The sequence below is a fragment of the Hyaena hyaena genome, unplaced genomic scaffold (assembly GCF_003009895.1).
Source record: "Hyaena hyaena isolate Hyena2069 unplaced genomic scaffold, ASM300989v1 scaffold_265, whole genome shotgun sequence".
Classification (NCBI taxonomy): Eukaryota; Metazoa; Chordata; class Mammalia; order Carnivora; family Hyaenidae; genus Hyaena; species Hyaena hyaena.
In genome coordinates this window covers 1,267,463-1,293,433 of record NW_024080899.1, presented here as the reverse complement: position 1 = coordinate 1,293,433, position 25,971 = coordinate 1,267,463, and the positions used below count along the sequence as shown (strand labels likewise).

Below are 25,971 nucleotides of genomic sequence, written 5' to 3'. Positions count from 1 at the left end.
GGGGCTAGTGCTTTTGTCAGTGTGGGGTCCTCAGAAATTAAAACTTGGACCCATCATAAAACTCTAGGGCTCAGAAGCAGAAAGAAAAGCCTCTCTGAGGGGTGTTTCCTCATTCCAGCAGAGCATGTCCCAGAGAGTCTGCACCTGCTGAAGTGGAGGCGGCTCTGGGAGTCCCCACAGACAGAAGAGTCAGGCCCTAAGGGCAGGGCACAGACTGAAGAGAGCCTAAGCAACCTTGGCTTAAGCTTGAGATAAAAGGAAGAAGTGACCATAATGAATGAAGAGGAGAATTCGAAGAAAAAAAATAAACAAGAAGAGCAGTGTGAGGGAAGTGAGGCTCCCAGAACGACCCACACACAGATCAGACGCTCTGAAGTGGAAGTGCCAGGAACCAAAAGCAGACTTGGAGGAAGCCCCCAGAACGCAGCACAAAGTGATAGAAAATCATGAACATGCTGTTCTGTTGAAATTCCGTGGGAGGGCCTAGGTGATCAAATACAGTTTAATTACTTCAACAGTATTTGCAGAAAATACTGTTGATAACACGTGGTGATCTGCTGGGTGAATGGGAGGTGTGCACATGCACCTGCTGGTCACAAAGGGGCAGCGCACACACCCACCGGTGTAGCAGCTTCCCTGCTGCCTACTCGCGCTCCGTCTGGGCCTGCTTCACAGCATGGCTGCAGACATTCAGGGCCCCAGGCGGAAGAGCCTGTGTACTAGGGTGTGTCTTCCTGGAGTCGCCTCTTGTTTTCTGGGATGCGCTGTGTTTCTTAAAGCTGAAGGGAGGGGCGCGGATGGCGGACATCTCACGCCCCCCTCAGGCGCTCCTTCCCATTGCTGCGAGACTGTGGATACCCACACCCAGGAAGTAGCCATGGACTTCTACCCATGTGGGTAGAGTAGATGTTTGTTTGCTTTTCACATGTATGGACACAGGGCCTAGAGCCCTATTAAGCTCCTGTTCTCACTTTTGCAGAGCCGTGGAGGCCCCCACTCTTCCTGAGCTGCTCCGCTGTCCAGGAGAGATGACGGCACCCCTGAAGCAGTGCGTGGCCTGGCTGGATGCCTATTTCCATGAGCCTGCGGTCCTCAAAGACCTCCCTTTGCCTGCGATTCACCATCCCATTTTCCAGCGAGGTCAGTAACTCCGCCACCTCCTAGGGTTTCGTTCAGGGAGCTTGACTTATTAACTATCACTTACATCACAGCTCATTTTATCGACTATACTGACTTGGTATTTTTACATCATCTAAACAGAGACAGCATGTGGCCACGCCGTAAGGACAAGAGTTCATGATCTCCACCCATTCCAAATGCTTGTGTTAGTTTTGGCACATGGTCACACAATTCTTGGCAAAGGCAATAAAAATGATGCATGCAGATCGACTCTTAACTCCTGTTGGCTGAAGGGTTTAAATAGGAACACATCTGAATAGCAGTGAATTTTTCAATAAGCTTATTGTTAACTTAAACTATCTGCTTGCCAGCACCACAGAAAATGAGGCTTGTACATGGACAATTAGCCACTTCCATAAACTTGGTTGGTGACATTGACATCAGAGTGGGTGGCAGCACTGTGTCTTCTTGAATAAGTTTTCAGTTTAATTTCTCAAACTTACCCTAGTTTGACACAGTGTTCTTAAAGGACGAATTGAGAACATACCGCCCAAATGTTGTATCCCAAAGGCACATGGTCTGTGGTCGCTAAAAATCATTTTCCCGGACCTTAATTGTGGCAACTAAAATTATTCTAGACATATGCCAGAGGCTTATTTCATATAGTGATTTTTTATGCTTATTTTAATAACGTGCATGTATATGTATATATATCTATGTATGGATGTGTACACACATATACTCAAGGAAGAAAATTACCTAAGAGTTTAGATAAGGTGCATTTAAAGCAATCTTGAATTTCGAAATGGACTAAATGAGCTTAATGGTATTCTAATAGCTGCTGTGATTTTCAGCAAAAAGGAACTTGGAAGTGGAGTAGAATTTCCAGGGGCAAGGGATAGAGAAGCCCCTAAGGGGTGCCTGGGTGGCTCAGTCGGTTAAGCGTCTGACTTTGGCTCAGGTCATGAGTTCACGGTTCATGGGTTCGAGCCCTGCGTCAGGCTCTGTGCTGACAGCTCAGAGCCTGGAGCCTGCTTCGGATTCTGTGTCTCCCTCTCTCCCTGACTCTCCCCTGCTCGCTCTCACTCTCTTGCGCTCGCTCTCTCTGTCAGAAATAAAATGTTAAAAAAAAAAAGTTGAGCTAATACCTGAGTTGACTAACGAGGTCTGACAAGTGAACAGAGAATACCTTGAGCTTTTTCACACGTGATGAACTGAAACAGTGCAGTCGTAATGAACGGGCCCCCTCAGTTGCCCCCTGTGTCATCCAGTTCTGTCTCCAGCACGGGTGTGGGCGCTGTGGCAGGCCTTCGCGTGTCGCTGTGCACATGTCCAGCAACCCTTCCTCGTCCGTGCCCCGGGTGAGCCCCAGCTGCTGCCCAGTAGCATGAGCCAGCTGGCTGCTCGGACACTGTGGGTGACGAGCCTGTGACCTCTGTGTGCTGTGCAGGCTGAGGAGCTCAGGTGTGGTCCTGTCCCTGAAGCAGGGACGTGGGAGTCCTGGTGCTCTGAGCTCTTGCATCCGTGTCTGTGCTCAGGAGGCTGCTGCGTCACTAGGGGCAGGAAAGAACTGCCCAAATGGCTTTCCTCTCCGTAAGTCTAATGAATAGTGAGCTGAAATTTAAGGTTTTGAAACTTTCAGGACAGAAAAGTTATGAAGGGAAGTATCTATATAATTGAAGGGGGACTTTGGGAGTGAGCCCATTAGATCCTGAGGTCCTATCCTCAGTGTTTGAAGAGGGTTGGGACTGGCCACACTTATCCTGCCCCGCCACCCCTCCTGGGCCTTGGGCCCCAATGCCCACGGCTTCTGCTCTGCCAGCCAGTCATGGTCAGTGTGGGGGACCAGGACCAGCGGGACGCAGCCACTAGGGCAAGGATGAAGGCCATCCAAGCCGACCTAGAAGCCTCTTCCTGCCGGGCAAGCCCCACAGTGCTGGCGGGCACTTCCAACTGGGGCGAGGTCCTCCTAGCCAGGTTTCAGGGACTCGGGGTCCCCTGGGCCAGCCGCGCCTCCTGACAGTTTGCGGTGGCTGCTGCCGGGAGTTCCCACGCCTCAGCATGTGCAAGCCAGCTTTTTCTAATTTAGCGCAATCTCTTACTCCCAGGCAGGGACCAGGTGTGGGGATTTTACGGTTTGAGAAGGGAGGTGGTGGATGGTTATAATACAATTGCTAACACGGAGTTAATTGGCACTAACCCCCAGATGTGGTAACACCCCTTTCTATCCAGCAGTAGTTGGCTTTGCTCTGTTTCCACTTTGGATCTTGTGGCCCTGGTGAAATCATGGTGAGCGGGCAGGCCCTGTGCAAGCAAAGTTCTCTGGCTGACTCAGAGGCTCTAGAAGGTGTGCTGTAACATAAAGAAAGAAACTATTGCACATGGAGAGGCGTGGGTACAGTTAAATATGGAATAAATGCATTGTAACAAATTCTATCTTCCAGGCATAGTAATGTTTGAACACGCTAACACGCCTTGGCGTATTGTATTCCATCGTGGTCTTGCCTCTGAGTTAGACCAGGCCTGCCTCTTTCCGCGTGGTCTGAGAACACAACCCTGACAGTGGCCCCCCTTGTGCTCCACCCCCTGACCCACTCTTCCTCAGGTGCTGGCCCGTGTCCCGGGGACCCCTCTGCTGCATCCCGCAGGCCCCTCTCCTCCACGGGCCACACTGCTTTGCCGTTTCAGGCCCTCTTGGGGGATAAGTGCACCACTGGCTCATTTTGTAAGGCAGATCACACACTGAGTTAAGGGTATAAAATTGCAATTTCTATAGGTTAAAACTTAACAAATAATGGAAGTTCCACAGAGTTCAACTTCTCTTGGAAATTCTCCAAGATTGATTAGTAGTAACAAGTTAATTGGGTGTTTCTGCCAAGGAACTGTGAAGCTGTCTGTCCTGACCAGAAGTCTGGAAGTCTCTGTGGCCACCTTTTTCCAGAGCCTCCACAGATAGGGCTTCTTTGTGGCAAGGGAGGTGCTTGAACCCCACTCTGAGTGGGGTTCAGGGTGATGCTGAGGAAATTAGAACAAAAGCGAGTATTGACTAAGGTGTATTCATTTTGTTATGAGATCGTACTTTTAGTGGAGTGCATTTTCTTACAAAAATGTGGGGCTTTTTGGAGTTTCGGGGGTTTTGCCCTTTGCGGATCTGCCTTTCGGAAGTGTCGGCATGGTCGTCTGTGGCGCCACTCCGACCACAAGGCAGCAGTCTTGTGGGACATCTTCCCGGGGCCAGTGCTCCCTTACCAAGTTCTGCAGAGGTCAGCTTTTTTTTTTTTTTTTTTTTTACACAAATAGTTTATTGTCAAATTAGTTTCTACATAACACTCAGTGCTCATCCCCAACCCAAAGTGCCCTCCTTCATGTCCATCCCCCCTCCCCCCCACATCCATCAGTCCTCAGTTTTTGTCAGCATTCAAGAGTCTCTCATGGTTTGCCTCTCTCCCTTTCCCCCACCATTTCCGCCCTTCTTCTCCCCCTTGGTCCTCCGTCAAGTTCCTCCTAATCCTCCTATACGTGCAAACATATGGTATTTGTCCTTCTCTGCCTGACTTATTTCGCTCAGCATAACACCCTCAAGGTCCATCCATGTTGCTACACATGGCCAGATTTCATTGTTTCTCATTGCCATGTAGTATTCCATGGTATAGATAAACCACATCTTCTTGATCCATTCATCTGTGGATGGACACTTAGGCTCTTTCCATGTTTTAGCTATTGTGGAGAGTGCTGCTGTGAACATTGGGGTACATGTGCTCCTATGCCTCAGCATTTCTGTATCCCTTGGGTAAATTCCTAGCAGTGCTATTGCTGGGTCATAAGGGAGTTCTATTGTTAGTTTCCTGAGGAACCTCCACACTGTTTTCCAGAGGGGCTGTACCAGTTTGCATTCCCACCAACAGTGCAGGAGGGTGCCCGTTTCTCCACATCCTCGCCAGCATCTAGAGTTCTCTGATTTGCTCATTTTAGCCACTCTGACTGGCGTGAGGTGGTATCTCAGTGTGGTTTTGATTTGTATTTCTCTGATGAGGAGGGATGCTGAGCATCGTTTCATGTGTCTGTTGGCCATCTGGATGTCCTCTTTGGAGAAGTGTCTGTTCATGTCTTCTGCCCATTTCTTCACTGGGTTGTTTGTTTTTCGGGCGTGGAGTTTGGTGAGTTCCTTATAGATTCTGGATATTAACCCTTTATCTGATATGTCATTTGCAACTATCTTTTCCCTTTCCGTTGGTTGCCTATTAATTTTCTGGGTTGTTTCCTTTGCTGTGCAGAAGCTTTTAATCTTGATGAGGTCCCAACAGTTTATTTTTGCTCTCGATTCCCTTGCTTTTGGGGATGTGTCAAGTAAGAAGTTGCTGCGGTGGAGGTCAAGGAGGTTGTTTCCTGCTTTCTCCTCTAGGGTGTTGATAGTTTCCTGTCTCACGTTCAGGTCCTTTATCCATTTTGAGTTTATTTTTGTGCATGGTGTGAGAAAATGATCTAGTTTCATTCTTCTGCATGTTGAGGTCAGCTTTATTTTGAATTCATTTTTCTCCAAGAAATGGTTATTTAATGAAACCATCACTCTCAAAATAAATCCTAATGTTTGTTTTATAAAGAAATATTATTTAAAGTTCTTTCCTGTTAACGTTCTCCAACTTTGTATTTATTTACTAAAAATAACATAGCTTCTTTGTGTAACACGCACCTTCGCGTAGCCTGATTAGTCAGTGGCAAAGCAGTTAGGGGACTAACAGTAGCACTTTGCCAGGAGCACTGCTCACAGAGCTCAGGGATAAAGGCTCTCAGGGACCTATGACCCACCTTCAGAGTCAGAGTGTGTGTGCACACACTCTTCCCCTTCTGAACTCTTCCACCTGCAGGGGTGCTCTGAACGGGGGTGGCCACAGTCTGCAGGTGGTTGGACGTCTTCTGCCAGACTGGGGTGGGGGCTTCCTGGCACTGTGGCCCCCCCATGAGGCAGCTCCGTGGTACAAGCCCGGTGGTATGTGTGGTGGTGTGTGCCCTGTAGTGTGCGTGGTGGTTCAAGCCCTGAGTGTGCATGGTGGTTTGTGTGTGCCCCGTGGTGTGAGTCCCATGGTGTATAGCAGTGTGCGCCCTATGGTGAGCCCTGAGGTGTGCGTTGTGGTGTGTGCCAGTGTGAACTCTGCAGTGCAAGCCCCATGGTATGCATGGCAGTGTGAACCCTGTGGTGTGAGTAGGGTGTGAGCCCCACAGTGTGCGTGGCGATGTGCGTGGAGGTGCGAGCCCCATGGTGCGGATGGTGGGGGACCCCAGCTGCTGCTTCCAGTGTCGTCTCACAGATGATGGTTTTCAACAGATGAGTTCTGCGTTTTCTTTTCAAAGTGACTGCAATGTTCCCTTTTAAATGAAATATTTAACACTTTAATAATTCCTTCGTCACAGCTATTAGCTTGTAGCTATGAAATCCAGTTGCATGACAGTAGTAAAATCTGCATTTTTTAAACCTGCTGGCAAGTAGTTTTTTCTAACTTCTGCTACAAAGCCTCAAAAAGGATTCTCATACTTGTGTATCTCTGTTGAACACCATCTTTCCAAAGAGCCTCTACTGAAAGCCCTGCCGGAGGCTTACGGGAAAGGCCCTTCCAGGGCACATTACTCCCCCACCCCCCCGCCCATGTCCTGGAAGACAGTCCCACTGCGCTCTGTGCCTTTCAGTGGATGCCGTGTAGGTCCTGGAAGGCCGTTGGACAATGAGGAAATGAATAGCGTCATTACCTCAAGGCCTTACCAGAGACAGCCCTTTAAAATTAAAAATCCATCTTTGAGAGCCAAGCAAGGGCTAATCACGCCAGTGCCCCCCTCCAGTCCCACAGCCTTCATGGGGCACAACTCATCTGCCCTCCTCCTGTCACACATGTCCATAAAATGCATAGCGCACCCAGCCACTCCAGCCAGGCCGTCTCCCCAGGAAAGAAGGCACTGAGCCCTTTCCCATCAGTGTCCTGTGGCCTGTTTTACTGCCCTTCATGTTTGCTCCTGTGAGTCCTCGATACAGCCTGAGTTCGTCTGCAGTGTGTGTGGCAGACGGGGATGGTTTGTCTCAGCGCCCCCCCTGCACATCCACGGCAGGAGTCCGCGTTGTGCTTTTAGGAAGTTCATACTGCGATGTTTCGCTGGACTTAAAAACAAAAATACCAAATTAAAGATAAGATAATAACTAAAATATGTGATGGCATTTATCACATATGTCTGGTTGGTAGCAATCGCTGTTCTCCCATATTTTAAATGCAGCCTTATAGAAATTGTTGGCCTTGCTATGATCTTTCCTAGTGGGGCTAGAAGGTTTGTAAAACCTTCCAGTGCCCACTTATTGATTAGAACAAGCCAACAACACTGCCCTTAAATTAAGTGGGAAAGAAACAGCTGGTGAATATGTACTTCTTCCAACCCTAGAGCTGCTAAGCTGCTTTTTGGGAGCAGCAGATGCGGAAATCTAGCCCCAGGCCTTCTGAGGCCAGCTCTGGAGAAGGTGCGGATAAACAGCCTGGGAGGGGGTGGCAGGCACTGGGGTCACGATGGCCGATGGCCGGGGATCTCGAATCAGGAACCGCCCCTCTGTGTATGTGTTTTGGAGCCATGAGGGAGAGGGTAAGGGTGGTGTTTATTGACAAAAGTAGGCATGAACCTGGAAAGCAGATGGTGTGCGGGAGGTAGAGTGAGCCCTGGAAGTGACCAAGGTTGTGAGGGAGCCGTTTTCCTCATCGGGGACATTTGCCCTTTCAGGGCCTGATAACCAGTCCCCATGCGACCCTCCCTGCAGCACCAGAAGCCACCATTTTTCTCTTTCCAAAGCCTAACCAAATGGTTTCTCCACCGCCCCTTCTGTCTGGCCATGACATCTTGCTTTCCTGGGAACCTTTCCTAAGGACAGGAGCGCCTTGCACGGGCTCATCATGTCGCCTGGCTGCCCGACCCCAGTCTGCATGTTGAATATGCACATCACTGCTAGCTCCTGAGCAGAATCAGTGTTAAATGACCGGAATTCTGCATCCACACTGAGGATTTCTCTGGGTCAGGGTTTCCCAGCCTGAGCAGAAGGGAGCAGCACTCAGCAGGGTAGCTACTCCACAGGGAGCCTAAGGGGTGCTGGCTCTGTAGGCACCGTGGCCGCTGTCCTGCTTGGTTCTGGCTCTGTCTGCAGGGGTCTGGCCAAGCCAGCTCAGAAGCAATCAGCGTACTTCACCCTTAGCTCTTCATCTTGACTGATCAACTACGCTTTGGCATATTGGTGAATTTCACGGGCCAAAGAGCCTGAGGTTCAGATTATTTCGTAGTTTATTGTTTCCTATTTCATTACGCAGTTTCCTGCCTGGTAATTGTCCTCAGTATTTGTTTAGTCTTTGTACTGTGCGACCACATCTTGGATGAGAAGTTTTTAGTTTCAGCAATGATTCATTTAAACAAACAGCTTTGTCAAGTTGCTCTCACATCTCCTCCCCTTCATCTGGGAGCCTATGTATCAGGACGCTCTAGACCATTTGTTCATTTTATTCCTACAATTTTTGTACTTCTCACCCCTCTGCAGACACATCACAGATCTTCATATGGGCAAATACAGATACGTGCACATATATTTGTGTGTGTATACCTACATATCACATGTATAAGTATATGTATTATATATATGTACATATATGTATATGTGTGTGTGTGTGTATATATATATATATATATATATATACACGTCTCTCCTATTTGGAGAATTAACTGCTCACTCTCAAGGAATTTGTTGAAATGGATTAGACTCTTAGAGCTTCACTCTGTGCTGAGGTTGACATTTCTAATTTAATGATTTTTGTTTGATACCTACAATTGCATATTTAAGAAGTGTTTTTGCTGTTGTAATCAACTTTTTAAAGTTCTAAGTTATGTATCCATGTGTCTACCTAATCCAGAGCTCTGCCCGTTGCCTCAGAAGAAGGTGGGAGAGCCAGCATGGTTTTTGTCTTTTTAATTTGAAAAGCATGAGCAAGACCAGCTACTGGTCACCTATGCTGTCAGATTACAAAGTCACATCAGGACAAGCCCCTAACGAGTGTCCCCAGGTGCCACTACTTCTCCAGAGCACCCCATGGCATTGTTGGCACAGCTAACCAGAACCTTTAGGAGGTGTCCACATACTTCTGGCCAAAAAATGTGGTTTTTCTCTGAAACAGCTGGATGAGTGAAGGTCTGGAATCTTGGGGAGACCCCTAAACAACAGAAGCAGCCAATAGAGGGGCAGAGGGTGCTTCAGATTCAGGTACCAGCCTCATTCTCCACACATCTAACGTAGATCCTGTCCTGGGGTTGCTGTGGAGGAAGTTAAGTATTCACATAACCCGGAGGGTCACCTCATACCTGCCCTGGAAATTGTAGTGTGCGCCCCTCCTGCGGAGGAGAACGGAGGCTGTTCATGGGTACCAGCTGCAGATATGCTGGCAGTGGCCAAACACAACCACAGCCTGCTGTGCCCAGGAGCATGTGTGGTGTTCTACACCAGGAGCCCTCTGACAAATCGTAGTTTCCACGGGCTCCTGGGAAGTCTGGTTCAGTGAAATTTCTATCCTAAATCCAGGGAGGTGGTCAGAGCCTAGGTCCCCTGAAGTTTCCATAAATCAGGCAAAAAACAACAACAACAACAAACAAACAAACTTGAGAATGCCTTTAAGTGAAGGCTACCTACCAGGGTCTCGGAGTATAATTTAACCAAGCTTAAAAGGTAACCAAGAGGTGGTTTGAAAGTCAGCTACTTTCAGACTTTGTGTGGGATTTAGCGGGTTCTCTGTTGCAAATAAATAGTACTTGAAATTGTTACAAGAGCTGCTTTTATGAGATAAATAAATATACATTAGAATATAACTGTTACATCTAGCACAATAATTAAATAACGAACCAGTGGAAGTTTCTGTTGAAAATAAAAGTCACCCTAATTACGTTCACACGCTGAGGAAGATCACCTGCAGCCCCCATGTTGGTTACTTATGGGTATCTGTTACCTAGGAGTAGCGAAGATCAGATTTCTGCCTACCAACAAAAGTAAATTACATTGTCAGTTTCTTCAACTTTTCATTTTAAATGGGCTTTGAAAAAATAGGAATTTTCTCTCCGGTCTATATTTTAAAGTGAAAAAACAGACTCTTCACTTAAATGTGCTCTCAAAATTTTTATTCCCACCATAGGCATTAGATTAACTTTGTTGCTTTCAAAGAGAATGTTTAAATATTTTTGTTGTCATAAAATACTGTATATTCACGTTTTACAGGCAGTGTTAATGCATTTTTAAGTGCATTTTTATACCATTCAAGAAATAATAAATAGAATTCTCTCTACCACCTGGGTTTATAGAGAAAATTATATTTTAATAAAAAAGTATAGAGAATTGGACTGTAAATTATCAATACATTAAATGTATAAATGTTAGCACATTAATGGCAATAATGCTATAATGCTATTTATAGGAGCAAAAAGTGTAAAAACTATTAATTTAAATGCCTCATCACATATGATTTTTACCTGCAATCCTTACGTTCAGGCGGACTCAGAATATAAGATTTACAAGCATAGGTCCTCCTTTAAAGGCTGCATGTACGCGTCAGAACGGAAAGATCTGATCTCTTTCTGAGGCCGTTGGTGTAGCTGTGTGACTCGCGCGGTGCAGAGTCAGCAGACAGAGCGGACCTCCTGAGGCTCCGCCCACTGGGCCACTGTATTGTATCTTAATGGCACAAAATACGGTGCTTCTGAAGAGGAAAACTGGAGAACGAAGTAGGGGAAGGAAAGTCTTCAGCCTGTCACTCATCTCGGGTCTGAGTGACAAGTCATGAGAAATCAGATCAGATTTCTCCTGCTCTCCAAATACTAAGGTAAATAGGGACAGTGTTTCGGAAAGTAGTGTCCCTGGTGAGTCCTGCCTGCTCCCACCCTCCCAGCTTCAAAAGCTACAGTACCTTCGTTACTATGGCAACTAGTTTTGCATTTTTTGAGTACCACTGTTAATTGTTGCACAAAACACAGGGTGTAAAGGATCCACTCCTAGACGTGTGTGTGTGTGTGTGTACATGCATTGTCTGCCTTTTTCTGCAGATGCACGCTCCTTTCCTCAGCTGGGCTGGGTGGTCCAGGAACACCATTTTCTTTCCAGCCTTTCCTTAGACAGTTTGAGGAAAACCCAGAGGCCGAGCTCATGAGACCTCCAGCTCATTGCTTGGCCAAGACATACTTTTCGTAGAAAATTCGCATCTCTTCCTCTTTTTAGAATAAGGTATGCAAGAGCCAACATAAATGGCGTATCCCCTCCCTTTTTTTTTTTTTTTTCCTTAAGAATTGGGCCTTTGATGTTCAAGAGCAGCTAATATTAAAGGCTGTCCCTTAGCAGGCCTTAGAACCTGCGCCTATTTATGACCAATGTAAAACAGCAAAATCTAGCTGAGGATGATGGCATCATTAGTTTGTGAATCGCATCCTTGAAAATAACTGTGGAGGAGCCAAATCGGTTTAAAGGAAGATAACGGAATGGTTTAAGCTGCTTAGGTTGAATGCCAATTATGTTTTAATATTCAACTGAGCATATTTTACTAAGAAAAAAGGCCGCGTTGACGCATGCATAACTCATTGGCAGCGCCGGCCAGCTGTGCCACTCTACTCTGCGAATCACTTTGTGCATTTTAGTGGCATGGTAATTTAGTGGAGAACTACCTGAGTGATGGCATTTTCAATGAGCAGGTAATCTACAGAGAATTTTTATATGGTTATGAGTTCTGTGCTTCAGCCCAGCAACACAAAAATACATCAAGACCAATTACGGTATCAACTTTCAGTGTGGTACCCTCGCCACGCAAGTGCATGTATTTCTGCCCCAGGCATTTCAAATTGCATCTAATTTGAAATCTTTGGGGTTTTAATTAAATTTCAGAATATATGGAATTCTTCATTAGTACCTGCTCTGAATAGCAGATTATCCTTCTCTTGGTCTCGTTAAAGAAGTAGGCTGTGGTAAATAGCATGTTCAGGAACTGATCATTTGTGGGGCCTGGGTATTGGAACAGAAATAGTGAAATGCAAAATAATATCAAAAAGATTATTAGTCCAGGGAGAGTCTCTTGATTTGTATTTTAATGGAATTTTACATTTCTCTTAATGATTTGCAAATTGTCCTCTGATTATAAGATGCATTAAGCTTTTCATTTTAATGGCAAAGACACAGCCATTAGCAGATTTTTTTTTTTCTGTCTTCTTTTTAGAGTGCTTCCCTGCAGCAGATAAATATTGAAACCATTAACACCTTTTGATGTTCCTCACAGCCTGCACCTTAGACCCACACGCGGCTCCCGTGGTCTAGTGTTAGCACCTGGCTGGGGCCCTGCCTCTTCACCGGCCAGGTTTCCTTTTCTAGAATACAGGATTCGTTTTTAAAATTTTATTGGCAGATCTTGTTTATTTGTGTTAAAGCTAATGCATTTAAATATTATTAATGGCCCAATTTGTATTAATAAAAGATCTTCTCCTCAGTGTGAAGGTTGACAGTGCTCACGGCTCCGACCCCATGCTGGTCTGTAAGGCTGGATAAGGGAGGGCCGAGCAGTGTGCATGGAGAATGCAGTCTCACCTTACCAGTCTGGAGGTTTCTGGGGAAGTCTGAGTGCAGCGACAGAGGCGCACAGAACTCACTGCCTTTGCCAGCTGACCGAGTCTGACCACAGCTCGACCCCTTCGGTTTGGCCTCCGAGGTAACACTTTGGTTTTCAGGCGAAGACTTCTGGGCCCCTGCAGAGCAGACACCGCTTACGTGACCAGAGCTACAGGCAGAAATCCATGTTTGCCCCCACCTGCCAACGTGCCTGGGGAGCCTGTTGCTCTGACCCAGGACGCGGGAGGGCTGAAAGTCCTCGGGGCCCTTCAGAAGCCGGCGGTCCCATTTGACTGCAGAACTAGAAGAACCGAGGCCCCCTCCCAGAGGAGCCAAGTGAGGCCTCTGCTCCCTTGGCCCTCTGTTTTCAAGGGCAGATCTTCACTCCAGGCCACGTGGGCCGACCTGAGGGATGTTTCCTTGCTCCCCTGCTGATCTCGATCCAGCTGAAATCTGTGAGGGGGTGAGGGATGGCTCTTGCACATGCTGCCTCTCCCCTAGACCTCTAGGTGCTCATCCACATGCCACACACAGAGCCATGCCCACATGCGGCCCTACCTGCGTGTCTGGGGAACTCCCCACCCCTGCTTCTGCCAGGCGTGCAGGTGCCAGAGTGAGAAATGCCCACACCCCTTGTCCTAGCCTGGACTGCAGGAGCACGTGCCATGGGCTGGGTGGCTCGAGTGGCACAAATGTGTTCTCTCACTGCTCTGGAGCTGCAAGTCCAGGGTACGGGTTTTTCCCAAGCTGCCCGCCTGCTGCCCCTTTGTGTGTCCCTTTAGGGACAGAGTCCCCTAGGGTCACTCTGCATGTCCTCCTTTCCTCATTACAGGGACAGCAGTCAGATGGCTCAGGGCCCCCCAACAGCCTCCTTGAGCTCCACTCTGTAAAGGCCCTTCCTCCAAGCAGTCGCTTTGTCAGGTGCCACTGGCTGTTGGGACCTCAGCATTGAATTTTGGAGGACACAGTTCCTCCAGTAACAGGCTTTCTGAGCCTCTGATTCCCCATCTGTAGGGTGGGGTGATAGCAGTGACACGTAAAGTGGTCCAAGGGGTTAACGAGACCAACAGAGACCCAGCACAAGGAGCCCCTGCTGCCTTCATAGCGGATGGAGCGTGTTCTCCAGAATCCTAGCAACCAGTGAGCAGGCCTGGACACTGTGAGCCAAGTCCTCGGAAGTGCTCTTGATGTTCAGTATAAGTTAGCAAGGACACTCTGCCCAGTGGGTATGGGATACGCGGCTTGTGTCCCTGCGGGCTGGCCACACTGAGCCCACAGGAGGGTCAGCATGTCTGGGGAGGACTCCCTGCAGAGCCAGGGAGGAGAAGGGGTCCTCCCACCTGTCTCAGCTCTGATGGAGACCAACCCCACCATGTTGCTCTTCTGAATCTTCTCTGGAGACCCCTGGTTCTTTGCTCATTCGTTCACACCAGCCTGAAGATCATGTTTGGCTTTCTTAGGTGGTCTCTGTATGTGGGACATCCTTCTCTGGGTAAACATGTATGCGCGCACGTCTGGTTTAACCTTGAGGCCATCTTCTCTCAGATTGGTGCCCCAGGAGGCTGGTCTACTGGCTGACCACCATTGGAGGTCTTTGTGAAGTATTAGCTGCAGCCATTTCCAGCACCGAGCACGCTTCGACCTCTAATTCAGCTGCCGTGGTTTGGGCCCATCCTTGTAAGCGTGACTTTTTGCTTTGCAGAATAGAAAACGAGGGGATGTGGGGCAGTGGGCCTGTCAAGCTTCAATGACATGACACGTGCAGAAAGATGTGCCTCGTGTTTCCTAACAAATTCCTGGTATCCTTATTCACTTGTTACTTAATTTTACAAGGAGAAGCTAGAAAAAACATCCTGTAAATGATTTTGAAGTTCCTATTCCTTGGAAGTAAGTCAGGCCTCCTAAGGAAAGGACAGAGCTGCTTGCCCAGGTGCTGCCTGCATATGGGGTGTCACACTTGCTCTGCATCAGGACACACAGTCCTGGATTTCCCGGCCCTGTGCTGCACTGAGTCACTCACCTCCCTCAAAGCCTGAGCCCCTGGTGGTCCTGGCTCTGCCTTGGTCTCCTGGCTGTCTGGACCCGTTTTGCAGAAGCCTCCGTGAAGGGTTTCCCGAGGAAGTTGCTCTCCCTGTGTGCAGGCCAGCTTCTGGCGAAGGCCACGCTGGGCCTGCCTTCTCTCTCCATTCACGGTACAGCCGTGCTTGTTGGTAGAACTGGAGTGCAGAGTGGAGGTGATTCAGAAAGGTGGAACCTTACATGGAAAATCAGAGGGGACGCTTTGCTGAGATCAAGACTACAAGCAGAAGTCTAACCAGGTCCTGAATCCTGAGGTTCCTGACTGCCCTCAGGGGGTCACTACAGAGTCAACCCTCAGGCCACCTGCAGCCTGGGAACAGAGCTCTTCTCTGAGGCCTTACTTGAGACCTTGGGGTATGGCAGTCCCGGGCCCCGGGCGCTACACGTGCACCACTTCTCCAGTGCTTTCGCAAAACCCTTGAGTTTCTAAATTCAGCCGTTTTAACCTTGGATCCTAGAAACAAAACTTAAAGCCCTGAGTTTATTATATCAGAGAGTTGAGCTGTGTGTGCTGTCTCATGGAGCACGCAGGATGATTCTCTGAGAACTTTGTGCAGCTTGTCTACCTTACAGACAAAGTCGTTTCTGCCTTTCCTGCCAGACCCCTGCAGTGCTCAGCCAAGGGTGTCGCTGCCCACTGTGCCCCACCCACACCTGGCAACGGGAAACCAGCAAAGAAACCCCCCCCAACCCACCCCCCACTCAGCCATTCCCTTGTCCCTGGATTTCCCTGGATTTGCCGTGGCCGTGAGCAAAGCATTCCCAGGGCTCTGAGGACAGCTGAGCACAAATGGGCTTTGGGAAGACAGGAGCAGACCTACATTTAACTCTAGAGGAAGTTAATCTAGGTCAGTTGGTAACACTTCAGTTCTGCTGGATGTGAAGGTATCTCACCAGGACAGATTACATGACCACCAGCAAGCTTGGGAGCTGAGCGGGACCCTTCAGTGCGGTGTGTATGCATCAGTGGTTAGAAGGTCTGTAGTTTATGAATTTCCTGAACCTCCCCAAATCCAGAACATTCTCCACAGCTTCTCTCCCTGTTAGCAGTTGGGGAAGGCCAATGCTCCCTGCAGTGCAGTCTAGGGAGCCCTGGCCTATGGAACTGCCATAAACATGACCTAGACTTCCCAGGTGACCTTTGGACACTTGAGTAGATTCCAGGAAATTTCTAGCTTTGTAGAAAACCCCTGGGAGGTGTGTTTGGCGCAGCAATAGCTGTGCGGCCCTCCCCTCCCTGGACCAAGTGTGCACTGGCCCCTTTCTCCAAAGAGCAGGTGGAAGGAAGCGTGGAGCAGTGTCCAGATTCCCCCTTCCCAAGTGTCTTGGACACAGTTGTTAAATGACCCTTGATTCGTTATTCCATTTTATATATTGGGGTCAGAAAGCCTAGAAATTCAGTGCAGTACATTTATTGAATTCTTTCCTTGGACTTAAAAAAAACATAAATATCATCTTCTTCAAAGTAAAGATCAATTGGGAGGAAAAGGAGATGATCCTGAGTGGTGAGGGCTGGCGACTTCAGATCTCCCATGAGTGGGTGGGGAGCAGATGCCACTCACCAGCAGAGCCCTAGGCCTGACTGTGAAGACCCAAGTTCAGCTCATCAGTCATTCAACAGATACCCATTGAGCTACATGCAAAGCCCTCTTCCAGGATCTGGGAATTTAGCAAAGAACAGAACAAAATTCTGGGTCTTAGGGAGCTTCTGTGTCAGTGGGAAATGCATACACTGTGTATATGATGTGCATCCCCTAGACTGTTGGGGAGTGACATGAGTGCTTTGAAGGAATGTAAGCCAGGCCAGTGGGGTGAAGAGGGTGGGGCTTGGAGGTCAAGCTTTAGGGCTCCTTTGGAAAGTGTGAGCAGAGGAGGAGACAGTGTGTGTGGAACTCAGGTGCTTGCATGTTTCTTCCTCTTCCCTCTTCTGTGTAAAATCTAAGCCTCAAGAAGAACAAGTGAATAATATGTAAATAAATACCTTTTGAATCACTTTTTATCAGATGAAAGGAGCAATTTCAAGAGCCTCCTTAATTGTTGAGTACATGGAAGGCAAGTTGGTATTTTCATGATTTTAATGAAATACTTGTTTCAGATAAAAGAAAATTCATCAAGGATTTGTGAGGTATTGATAATAAAGGGAAGGTCCACGATGCCCCACCTGGTTAAAAAATGGAGTACCACAGCACTGCCAAGTACCTGTGTGCCCTCTCTGGTCATGTCTGTCTTCCCTCCTCACTGTTCCATGTTTGGTGTTACATATGAAGGGGGTATTACTGATGTCTTCCCATGACTTGCTCTTTTCAATCAACATTTTTATGAGATTCCTCTATTTTTGAATCCTGTAGAGATTTTTACTAATAACTACTTTTAAGTATCCCATATTGTGAATTTGCCATAATTTGTTTCCTACCCTGTGTCATAAAGAGTGCTCATCTTTTTTTTTTTTTTTTTTTTTTTTGCCTTTATAAATAATAATGCCGCAGATACACTAGTACATGTTTTAGTGTTCTGGGTGGCTGTACTGGAGAAAAGCATGCCATGCCAAGAAAGAGTTCCAGAAATCTGCATGGCATCCTTTTGAGTTTGTTGCATATTATTAAGTCATATGTGCATGAAGCCACAGGAGATCAGGCAGGAACTACTGGGAACAAAAGATGAACAATTCCTAGAGGAATCTGCATCACAAGGAATGAGAAATATGTGGAAAAGTATGAAAAAATTATTTCTCAGTTTTATTTTCTTTAAAAGATTAAACTTCACAATAAAATTATTAATGAATTTTGGGGGTTATAATATATGTAGAAGTAGAGTAACAACAGTACAAAAGGTAGAACTGGGGAAATGACAATATACTGCTGTAAGGTTCTTCATGTTACTGTGAGCAAGTGTAATGTTATTTGAGGGCAGACTTTGATAAACCAAAGATGAATATTGTAAATCCTAAAATGCCACTAAGAAATAAAACCAACATAAGTCAATACATAGTTCATAGGCTAATAGAAGAGGTAAAATAGGATACTGATTTTAAAAATAGTTATTCTAAAAGGAAAGAGGAACAGAGAACAGATAGGACAAATAGCCTGTCGATAGGATTTAAAGCCAACTGTATTGGTAATTACATTAAATGTAAATGGTCTTGAGATTCAACAAAAAGGCATAGATGGGGAAGGTGGCCCAGACCCCCCCCCCTTATTATGTATTTTCTGCAATACACAGATAATAAAAGGGTAAAGACAGAGTTCTGTGCAAAAAGGTAAGTAAAATGAAGTCACATGTATGAGAAAGGAATAAGTACACTTGTCTTTATTTTCAGGTTATATAGTCTACATAGAATATTGTATATAGAATTTTGGAAACTATTAAAACAAGTGAATTAATAAACAAGGTTGAAGATATAATTTTAATATATAAAGTTATTTTTGTGTGAAGAAATTAAAAAATATAAAGTATTTAAGATTAACTTCAGTAAAAGATATAGAAGACCTGTCCACTGAGCAATATAAAACACGCTGAGAGAAATTAAAGACCTAAATACACATGCTTTGATCATAGGAAAAGCCAATATTGCCAAGACTTTAGTTCTTCATGAACTATTCTTTGTATTAAGTTCACTCAGGCTTTGAAATTCCCAGCTAATTCTAAAGTTATATAGAAATGGAAAGGACCTAGAATATTCAAAGCAACCTTGAAAACTAAATGAAGATGTAGTACTAGCATTACCTGATTTCAAGACTTTCTAATCTTTTCTAATCAAGATACTGTAGTACTTGCATAAAGATCAAAACTTAGAGCAGAAGAAGAGAAAACCTTTTCAACAAATAGTGCCTGAACAACTTGGTATCATCTGAAAAGAAGAAGAAAATCACCTTGACCCTTTGCTCACACCATACATAAAAATTAATTTGGTACATATCTGTACCTAAATGTAAAGCTTGGAGTCTAATGTTTTAGAAGAAACCATGGAGAATACCTTCATAATTTTAATAGGCAAATATTTCCTATAACACAGATAAGGCTATGAACATAAAATACACTGTATTAAAAGTAAAAGATATCATTAAAGCAATGAATAGGAAAGCCACAGAGTAAGAGAAAGTATTTGCAGCATGTATACCTGACAAAGGATTTGTACACAAGATGTATGAAGACTCCTGACTCCATAATAAAAAGATAGTCCAGTAAGTAACTGGGAAAAAGAGCAACCTCTTCACAAAGAAATATTGTCTGAATTGATCCATAAATACATGAAAAAGTGCTCATTGTGAAATTAAGACCATATTACTATTTACATTAGCACCCCAAAAAATGAAATGCTGAGGTCTAAATATAACGCAATATGTATTACTCTATAGGAGTAAAAGTAGAGGAGATGGAAGATATCAAAGAACTAAATGGTTGGAGAGGAAACCCATGTTCACGGATAGGAAGATTTTATATGGTCAAGATGTAGTTCTTTCCAATTTGATCTAAAAATCAAACAGTCCTAATCACAATCCCAGCTAATGGTGGATATCAGCAAACTGCTTCTGAAGTTTATACAGAGGCCCAGAATGGCCAATAGCACAACACTGAAGGAAAACAAGGTTGGAGGACTGAGGCAAGCCTACTTCAAGACTAACTAAAAAGCTACAGTAATCAAGACAGTATGGTGTGGATAAAGTAATAAACAGATTAGTGGCACAAAAGAGCCCAAGAGTAGACTGGGCTAATTTTCAGCAAAGCCACAAAGACAATTCGGTGGAAAAAAGATAATCTTTTCAACAGATGCTGCTGAAGTAACAGAAGATTTGCATGCAAAGAAATGACTATCGACAGACTTTCCACCTTTCACAAAAATTTAACTCAAAATGGACCATAACACACAAGCCATAAGACTCCTAGAAGACAGAACACCTAGATGACCTTGGGGGTTGTGATGTTTTAGGTGAAACACCAAAGGCACAATCCAGGAGAGAAATAATTGGTAAGTTGGACACTCTTAAAATTAAAAAAGTAGTGCTCTGTGGAAGACAGCATCTAGGGAATAAGACAAGTTGCAGGCTGGGAAAAGTATTTACAAAAGACACATGTGATAAAGGACTGTTATCTAAAGTATGCAAAAAAAAAAAAAACCTTTAAAACTTGGGAAGAAAATGAACAAGCCAACTGAAAAATGAGCCAAAGACATGAACAGACACCTGACCAGTGAAGATACACAGGTGGCAAGTTACCAGATTAAAAAAAAAAAAAAAAAAGTTGAACTTCCTACATTATCAAGGAAATGCAAACTGAAATAATGAAATACCTCTACACATCTATTAGAATGGCCAACATCCAGAACACTGACAACAGCAAATGCTGGAGAGGAGGTGGAGCACTGGGAACTCTCGTTCATTGCCAGTGGGGATGCAGAATGGTACAGTCACTTTGGAAGACAGTTCGGCGGTTTCTTACAAACTAAGCATAATCTTGCCATACAGTCTAGCCATCATGCTCCTTAGTATCTACCCACATGAACTGAAAACATGTCCACTCAAAATCATGCACATAGATGTTTATAGCAGCTTTATTTCTAGTTGAAAAAACCTGGAAGGACAAGGATGTCCTTTGGTAGGAGGCCATCTGTGGGTCATCAGTGCCCTCACAGGCCCTCTATGGCACCCCGCAGGATGGGCTGGCCATCCTGATCTCATGGCCATGGTTAGGGAAAGGACTTTAGGTCTTTGAACTTTGTCACCAGATTCTACTAAGCCAGCAAGCCAAGCAGGGGCTTTGTCAGTTCCCTTTCCATTTTGCAGTGGAGACAGTCCTGCGCAGCCACCTTCCCTTGGTGAGTGGAAGATAACACAGAATCTGTGTCCATGTGGGCCCAAGGTGTGACTGGCCCCTTGAGCTATGCCCTCGGCTTGGCCACATCTGCTGGCAGAGCTTTTGTGTCCATGGGTTGGGTTAAATGACTAAAGTTGAGTGATCTCATTACAGAGTACTTTATTTAATTAATGTTTCCCTAGTCTGTTGCTGATGTGCAACCTAGAGGTTCATTAATCTGAGTGTCAGACAGCATTCCAAGGCCTGAAAAACCGTGTGCCAGTTCTCTACCTTTTCCTGAGCGTGTGTTGTGTTTAACCACACGACAGGCCTGCTGTACCAGCACCATGACGCTTTCGGAAAGCGCCCCAGGACTACAGAGTGTGCTCTGTTTATGGGGCTGCACGCATACCTGGCAGGCTGGACCGCACGCTGACCTAACACGGACGCTGTGCTTGGATGGCACCTTCGTGGAGTGTTTCCACATCCACAGAAGCTCAAACAGCAGAGCATAATTTACACATTCTTGTAATTTTTTTTATTTTTAAGCAGCAGTGTGGAGATTTCATAGGCCAGTGAGCCCACATGGCCATCCCCCATATAGACTGGCCAGGGCCAAGGGCCCCAAGGTTTCGATTTTGTGGTCACCCTATCCTCACTAACACATTGTGTCTCCTTAGTGGTCGTGCACTTTCAGCTGAGACCCCCTCTCCCCACCATTACGTCATTTCACGTTCAAGTGTACCTCTTTGCATGCACACGATTTCTGCAGAGCGGTAATTTTGCCTCACAGACCTGCACTGTTTACCGGGTCCAGGTGGAGCCGATTAGCCTCATGCTTTGTGACTGTGGTTCCATTAGCAGCTCACACGCACTGAGCACTCTCCATGTGATGGGGACTCCTTTGAACTCTTGGTGCAGATTTTACTTTCAGTCCTCGATGCTGGGACCCTCGTTTTCAAGTTGAGGACTGAACTTTAGAGAATGAGTTCAGATGGTTAGTAGTGGCACAGAGGACAGGAATGAGTACACCTGTCACCTCACAACGTGAGCTCTCTGCTCACACGCCAGGAAGGGTGGATTCACCATGGCAGTCTTTGCTCACTGCGCCGTGACCATACAGAGCCATGCAAGTGGCTCGTACTTGGGAGAGTAAGCTGGTTTTGAAGTTGGCCCTAGCTTCTGTGTTGACCACTTGGTAGAATCAGGAGTGACTCTCACGTCACCACCCTGCTGTCTACCTTGAGGTCTCCTTCATTCCATGCTGGTTCATGTTTGTTTGTTTGTTTGTTTGTTTGTTTGTTTTAGTTTTCCACTACCGTGTTTTCCAGGAAGGGATCTGAGCAGATGGACTGCCACCTGGAGCCCTGGCCATGCACTTGGGGCTCCCCCACTCCCTTGCCCCAACCCCCTCCCCTCTTGGCATACACATAGTAGCTGCTGATTGGATATTTATTGAATAAATGAGTAAGAAACTAGTAAATCTGAACATACACTGCGTCTTTTCTCCTTCCCATTATGTGAGCCTGAATTTGGAACATCACCTGCTACATAGAACAATGTGCTCCTTCTGAAGTGACGTTAAGAAATACCAGTGTTAGGGATGCCTGGGGGGTTCAGTCGGTTAGGGTCCAACTTCGGCTCAGGTCGTGATCTTGTAGTTCGCGAGTTCAGGCCCCGCGTCAGGCTCTGTGCTGACAGCTCAGAGGCTGGAGGCTGCTTTGGGTTTTGTGTGTGTTTCTCTCTCTTTCTCTGCCCTTTCCTGCTCATGCTCTGTCTCTGTCTCTCAAAAGTAAACATTTTTAAAAATTTAAGAAAAGAAAGATCTGTGTTACCTTGAGGCTGTGTGGTTCCTGAGCACCCTACTGCTGTCCCAGTGGTACCCAGGGGTCACGAGTAGGGTTGAGTGGTTGTGGACAGGCACAGGCCCATTTTCCCCAGCAGCAGTACTGAACTGATGACAACAGCCACACCTCTCTTGTGACACCGTAGACCAGCCTTTAGCCAAGGAGCAAAGTCCCCAACCACCACCACCACCACCCCCAACCCAGGGTGGCTCCTTCCCATCACCAGCCAGAGATCCCACTGTCTCTGTGCCCCAGGCTCTGTGCTCTGCTCACTTCGGCCTCCAGCCTGGGCTTTGCAGACAGTCCCAGGGACTCCTAGAAAGTAAGTGCACTCTCGCGTCCAGAACAGAGGGAGAACCTCCGACCTCCTCTGTTTGTCATGGATGAGGACTGGCTGCAGGTGACAAATCTAATGCCAAGTGTGAAAAGCTGAAGAAGCCGGCAGCAAGCTGTCTCACAGGGTTGTCCGCAGCAGCCCCCTCTCTGCATCTTGGCCCTGGTCCCTGCACCCACCTGGCCAGGCAGCAGGTCGAAGCGCCCCTGGCCTACTGTTTTCTCTCTCTGCCCGGGAGAACTTCTTAGCGTGAGTGCAGTGTGGCATCACAACGGGCCTTTGCCTGGCCTTCCCTCCGTCCTTGTCGCCCCTGCAAAGGGCACATGCATTCGTTACCTGTCCTGTGGCGACCTCCTCTACCCACACCTGCACAGCCTCGTCCTCATTTGAATAGGTGAGACACCAAAGAGAGCTGCACAATTGGAGCGAGATTCCATCACTCAGAATTCAGTCACAACTTCTTTTGAATTCTTCAGCTGCCCTGCGGCAAAGGCTCAATGTTGATACTGAGATTAATCCCCAAAGAGCCCCTCATTTCTCTGCAGAGAAATTAAAGCTTGCCAGTTTTCCTTTTGCCTGTCCTCCTGACAGCTCTGTCAGTAATGATATGCCTTATCCATGACATAATCCCTGTCCTACGGTAAAGAATAATTCATTAAGAAATTAAGGGCTTAGCGCCTTTCTGTTAGGTTGGTCTTCAAAAGTTAGCTAAAATTATTTAACAGACCTTAGGGCTGTTTTGCAGAAGCTCAAGAAGCTGCATGGGTGGGGACCATGCAGACCCACCCACCCCCTGTGGATTTGTCAGCAGTGTTCCCAGAAATTAAGTCCAAGGACAGAGCATCTCTGTGTTGGGCCTAGGCCTGTGGGACACTGCCCTGCGTCAGGAAGCAAATGATGTTTAGGCTTTCCAGGAGCAGCCCAAGAGGCTTCCTGGTGAAGCTGGCAAGGCTCCCTTTCCACTATTCGGGAGGGCTAGCAGGAGGCTTCTAGAAGTTCCCAGCAGGATGCACAGGAGTTTCTGAACTAGGCTGGAAGCAGGGTGGGGTGGTACGTATACACATTATTGTGTATTTAGCACGAAATGGCATGGGTCCGAAATGCTGTCACCTGATCCTTTGTCTGCCGCATGACTGAAGCCACCAAAGGGAAAGTGTGATGTGATGTCAGTAGTGGCCTTCCTGTCGCTGACTCGGTGGATAAAGGGACATCAATGTTGGAAAACATGGTCTTGCGTACACTGATAGCATTGTGTCTTTTTAAATCCAATTCTCCATCTTTTTGTTGCTTTGCTCACAAGGTTGTGCAGGGAGGGAACACTGCTCCTGCGTGTGAGCGTGTATGGGAACAGTGTTCAGTTCTTTTTGAGGAGTGGGCCGGTTGGAGGGCTGGTTAGGGGAGCTAGGGGTGGGTCCCAGCAACCTGGCCATGAAAGCTGGGAGAATGTAATTGGAGAAAGCGAGTACCCCAAAGGAGAACAGCCTAGGTGAGGTGAACAGGGGCCCGGGTACAAGAGGCTCAGGCTTGGTTTTGATCCCCCCTTTTCTCAGTGGCCCCCAACACTCAACATGCACTCAGGTGCACATTCTTGCCTGTATCCTCCTTCCCTCCCCCTCGGCATTTTCACACCGTGTGTTTCTCTGTGGTTCTGATACTGTTCGGAAACATTTAACACCTGTTCAGAGTTGGTTCTTCTGCTTTGAGCTGAATGACAATTATTTGAATGGTGAAGGGTGTTAATACATAATTATTCACATTTGTACCAGGACATTCACAGTTTAATCATCTCTCTGTAGGCTTCCTTAAGTTGGAGCTTACAGTCTTGGGCATAATTCTTTTGTTAAATAAGTTTCGGGCCCTCTAATTATCAGGAAGGTGAGTACAAATACACGCAAGGGCCGCTGTGAGAATGTCATGCCCCCTTCACCTGGCGAGCCTCGCTGGGTGAGCGCGTCATCTCCCCGCACGTGCACGAGGCAGAAGCTTCATTTCCAAGGGCTAATAGTCCAATCCGTCTGTGAGATGAGCTCTGTGATTGTGTTCTTGTGCACCCAGGACCAGACAAGCGTGCGAGAGCATTTCTATTCATGAGCGCAGTGCCCTGCTCAGCCTGGCCAGGCTTGGAAGGGGACCAGCTTAACCCTTTAGACCTTCTGTGCATCTGGACCCCTCTGTCTCCTCAACATTACTGAGGTCCCCAAAGAGCTTGTATCGTGAGGGTTATGTCTGTCTACATTTCCCAAGCAGGAAATTAACCTGAAGATTTCTTAAGGCCTTAATTTCTTTTAAAATAACAATGAATTTGCTATATGTTATCAAAAATGATCTATTTTATACTAAAAAGACTATTTTGTAAAACCAAAAACACTTACTGAGAAGACTGGCATTTTTTCTGTGTTTGCCAGTCTCTTAATGGAAGACAGCTGGATTCTCCTGGCTACCCTGTCATTTAATCTGTTGTGGTATCACAGGCCACTATATACTTGTGAGAGCAGGAGAATTAAAAAGGCAAGTAACGTCTTAGTGTTGCTGTGAAAATCCCCTTAAACGGGTCTCAGGGACCCCTAAAGCTCCCCAGACCACACTTTGAGGACCACTATTCTAAAATACCAAAGATTGGGGCACCTGGGTGGCTCAGTCAGTTAAGCATCTGACTTCGGCTCAGGTCATGATCTCATGATTTGTGTGTTCGAGCCCCACATTGGGCTCTGTGCTGACAGCTAGCTAAGAGCCTGGAGCCTGCTTCAGATTCTCTATCTCCCTCTCTCTCTGACCCTCTCCTGCTCATGCTGTCTCTCTCTCTCTCTCTGTCTCAGAAATAAATAAAACATGTAAAATAATAATAAAATATCAAAAATTATATTGCTCCCAAAAGTTACTCATTGTCTATACAAAGGGATAGTAAGAGTTTGTGTTGTGCATTCTAGACACTTTTCAGTTTTATTTTTCTTAATTACATCCCAAATTCTTTTTTTTTTTTTTTTTTTGGCCTTTAGCTAGAGATGCATACCACTGTGGTTCTTGTTAACAAATCCAAATTCACCTGTGTCATACACTCACTCTGGCATCTGCTAGATCTAGATCCAGAAGCAAGGCAGAGCCCCGAGCCATCACCCCCAAGGTAGCAGGAGGGAATTGCACACCCACGTGGACTTTGGGGGCCCAGG

The 25,971-nt window shown here is 46.5% G+C and overlaps 1 protein-coding gene across 4 annotated transcripts in view; it reads left to right on the top strand.

Moving 5' to 3' along the window:
* MGMT (O-6-methylguanine-DNA methyltransferase) overlaps positions 1 to 25,971 on the top strand; it is a 285,595-nt gene that overhangs the window by 238,146 nt on the left and 21,478 nt on the right. For all 4 annotated transcript variants that reach the window (XM_039245759.1, XM_039245760.1, XM_039245758.1 and 1 more), the window contains exon 3: positions 980 to 1,140. In XM_039245759.1, the coding sequence (XP_039101690.1) occupies positions 980 to 1,140 (161 nt within the window). The remainder of the gene's footprint in view (positions 1 to 979; positions 1,141 to 25,971) is intronic.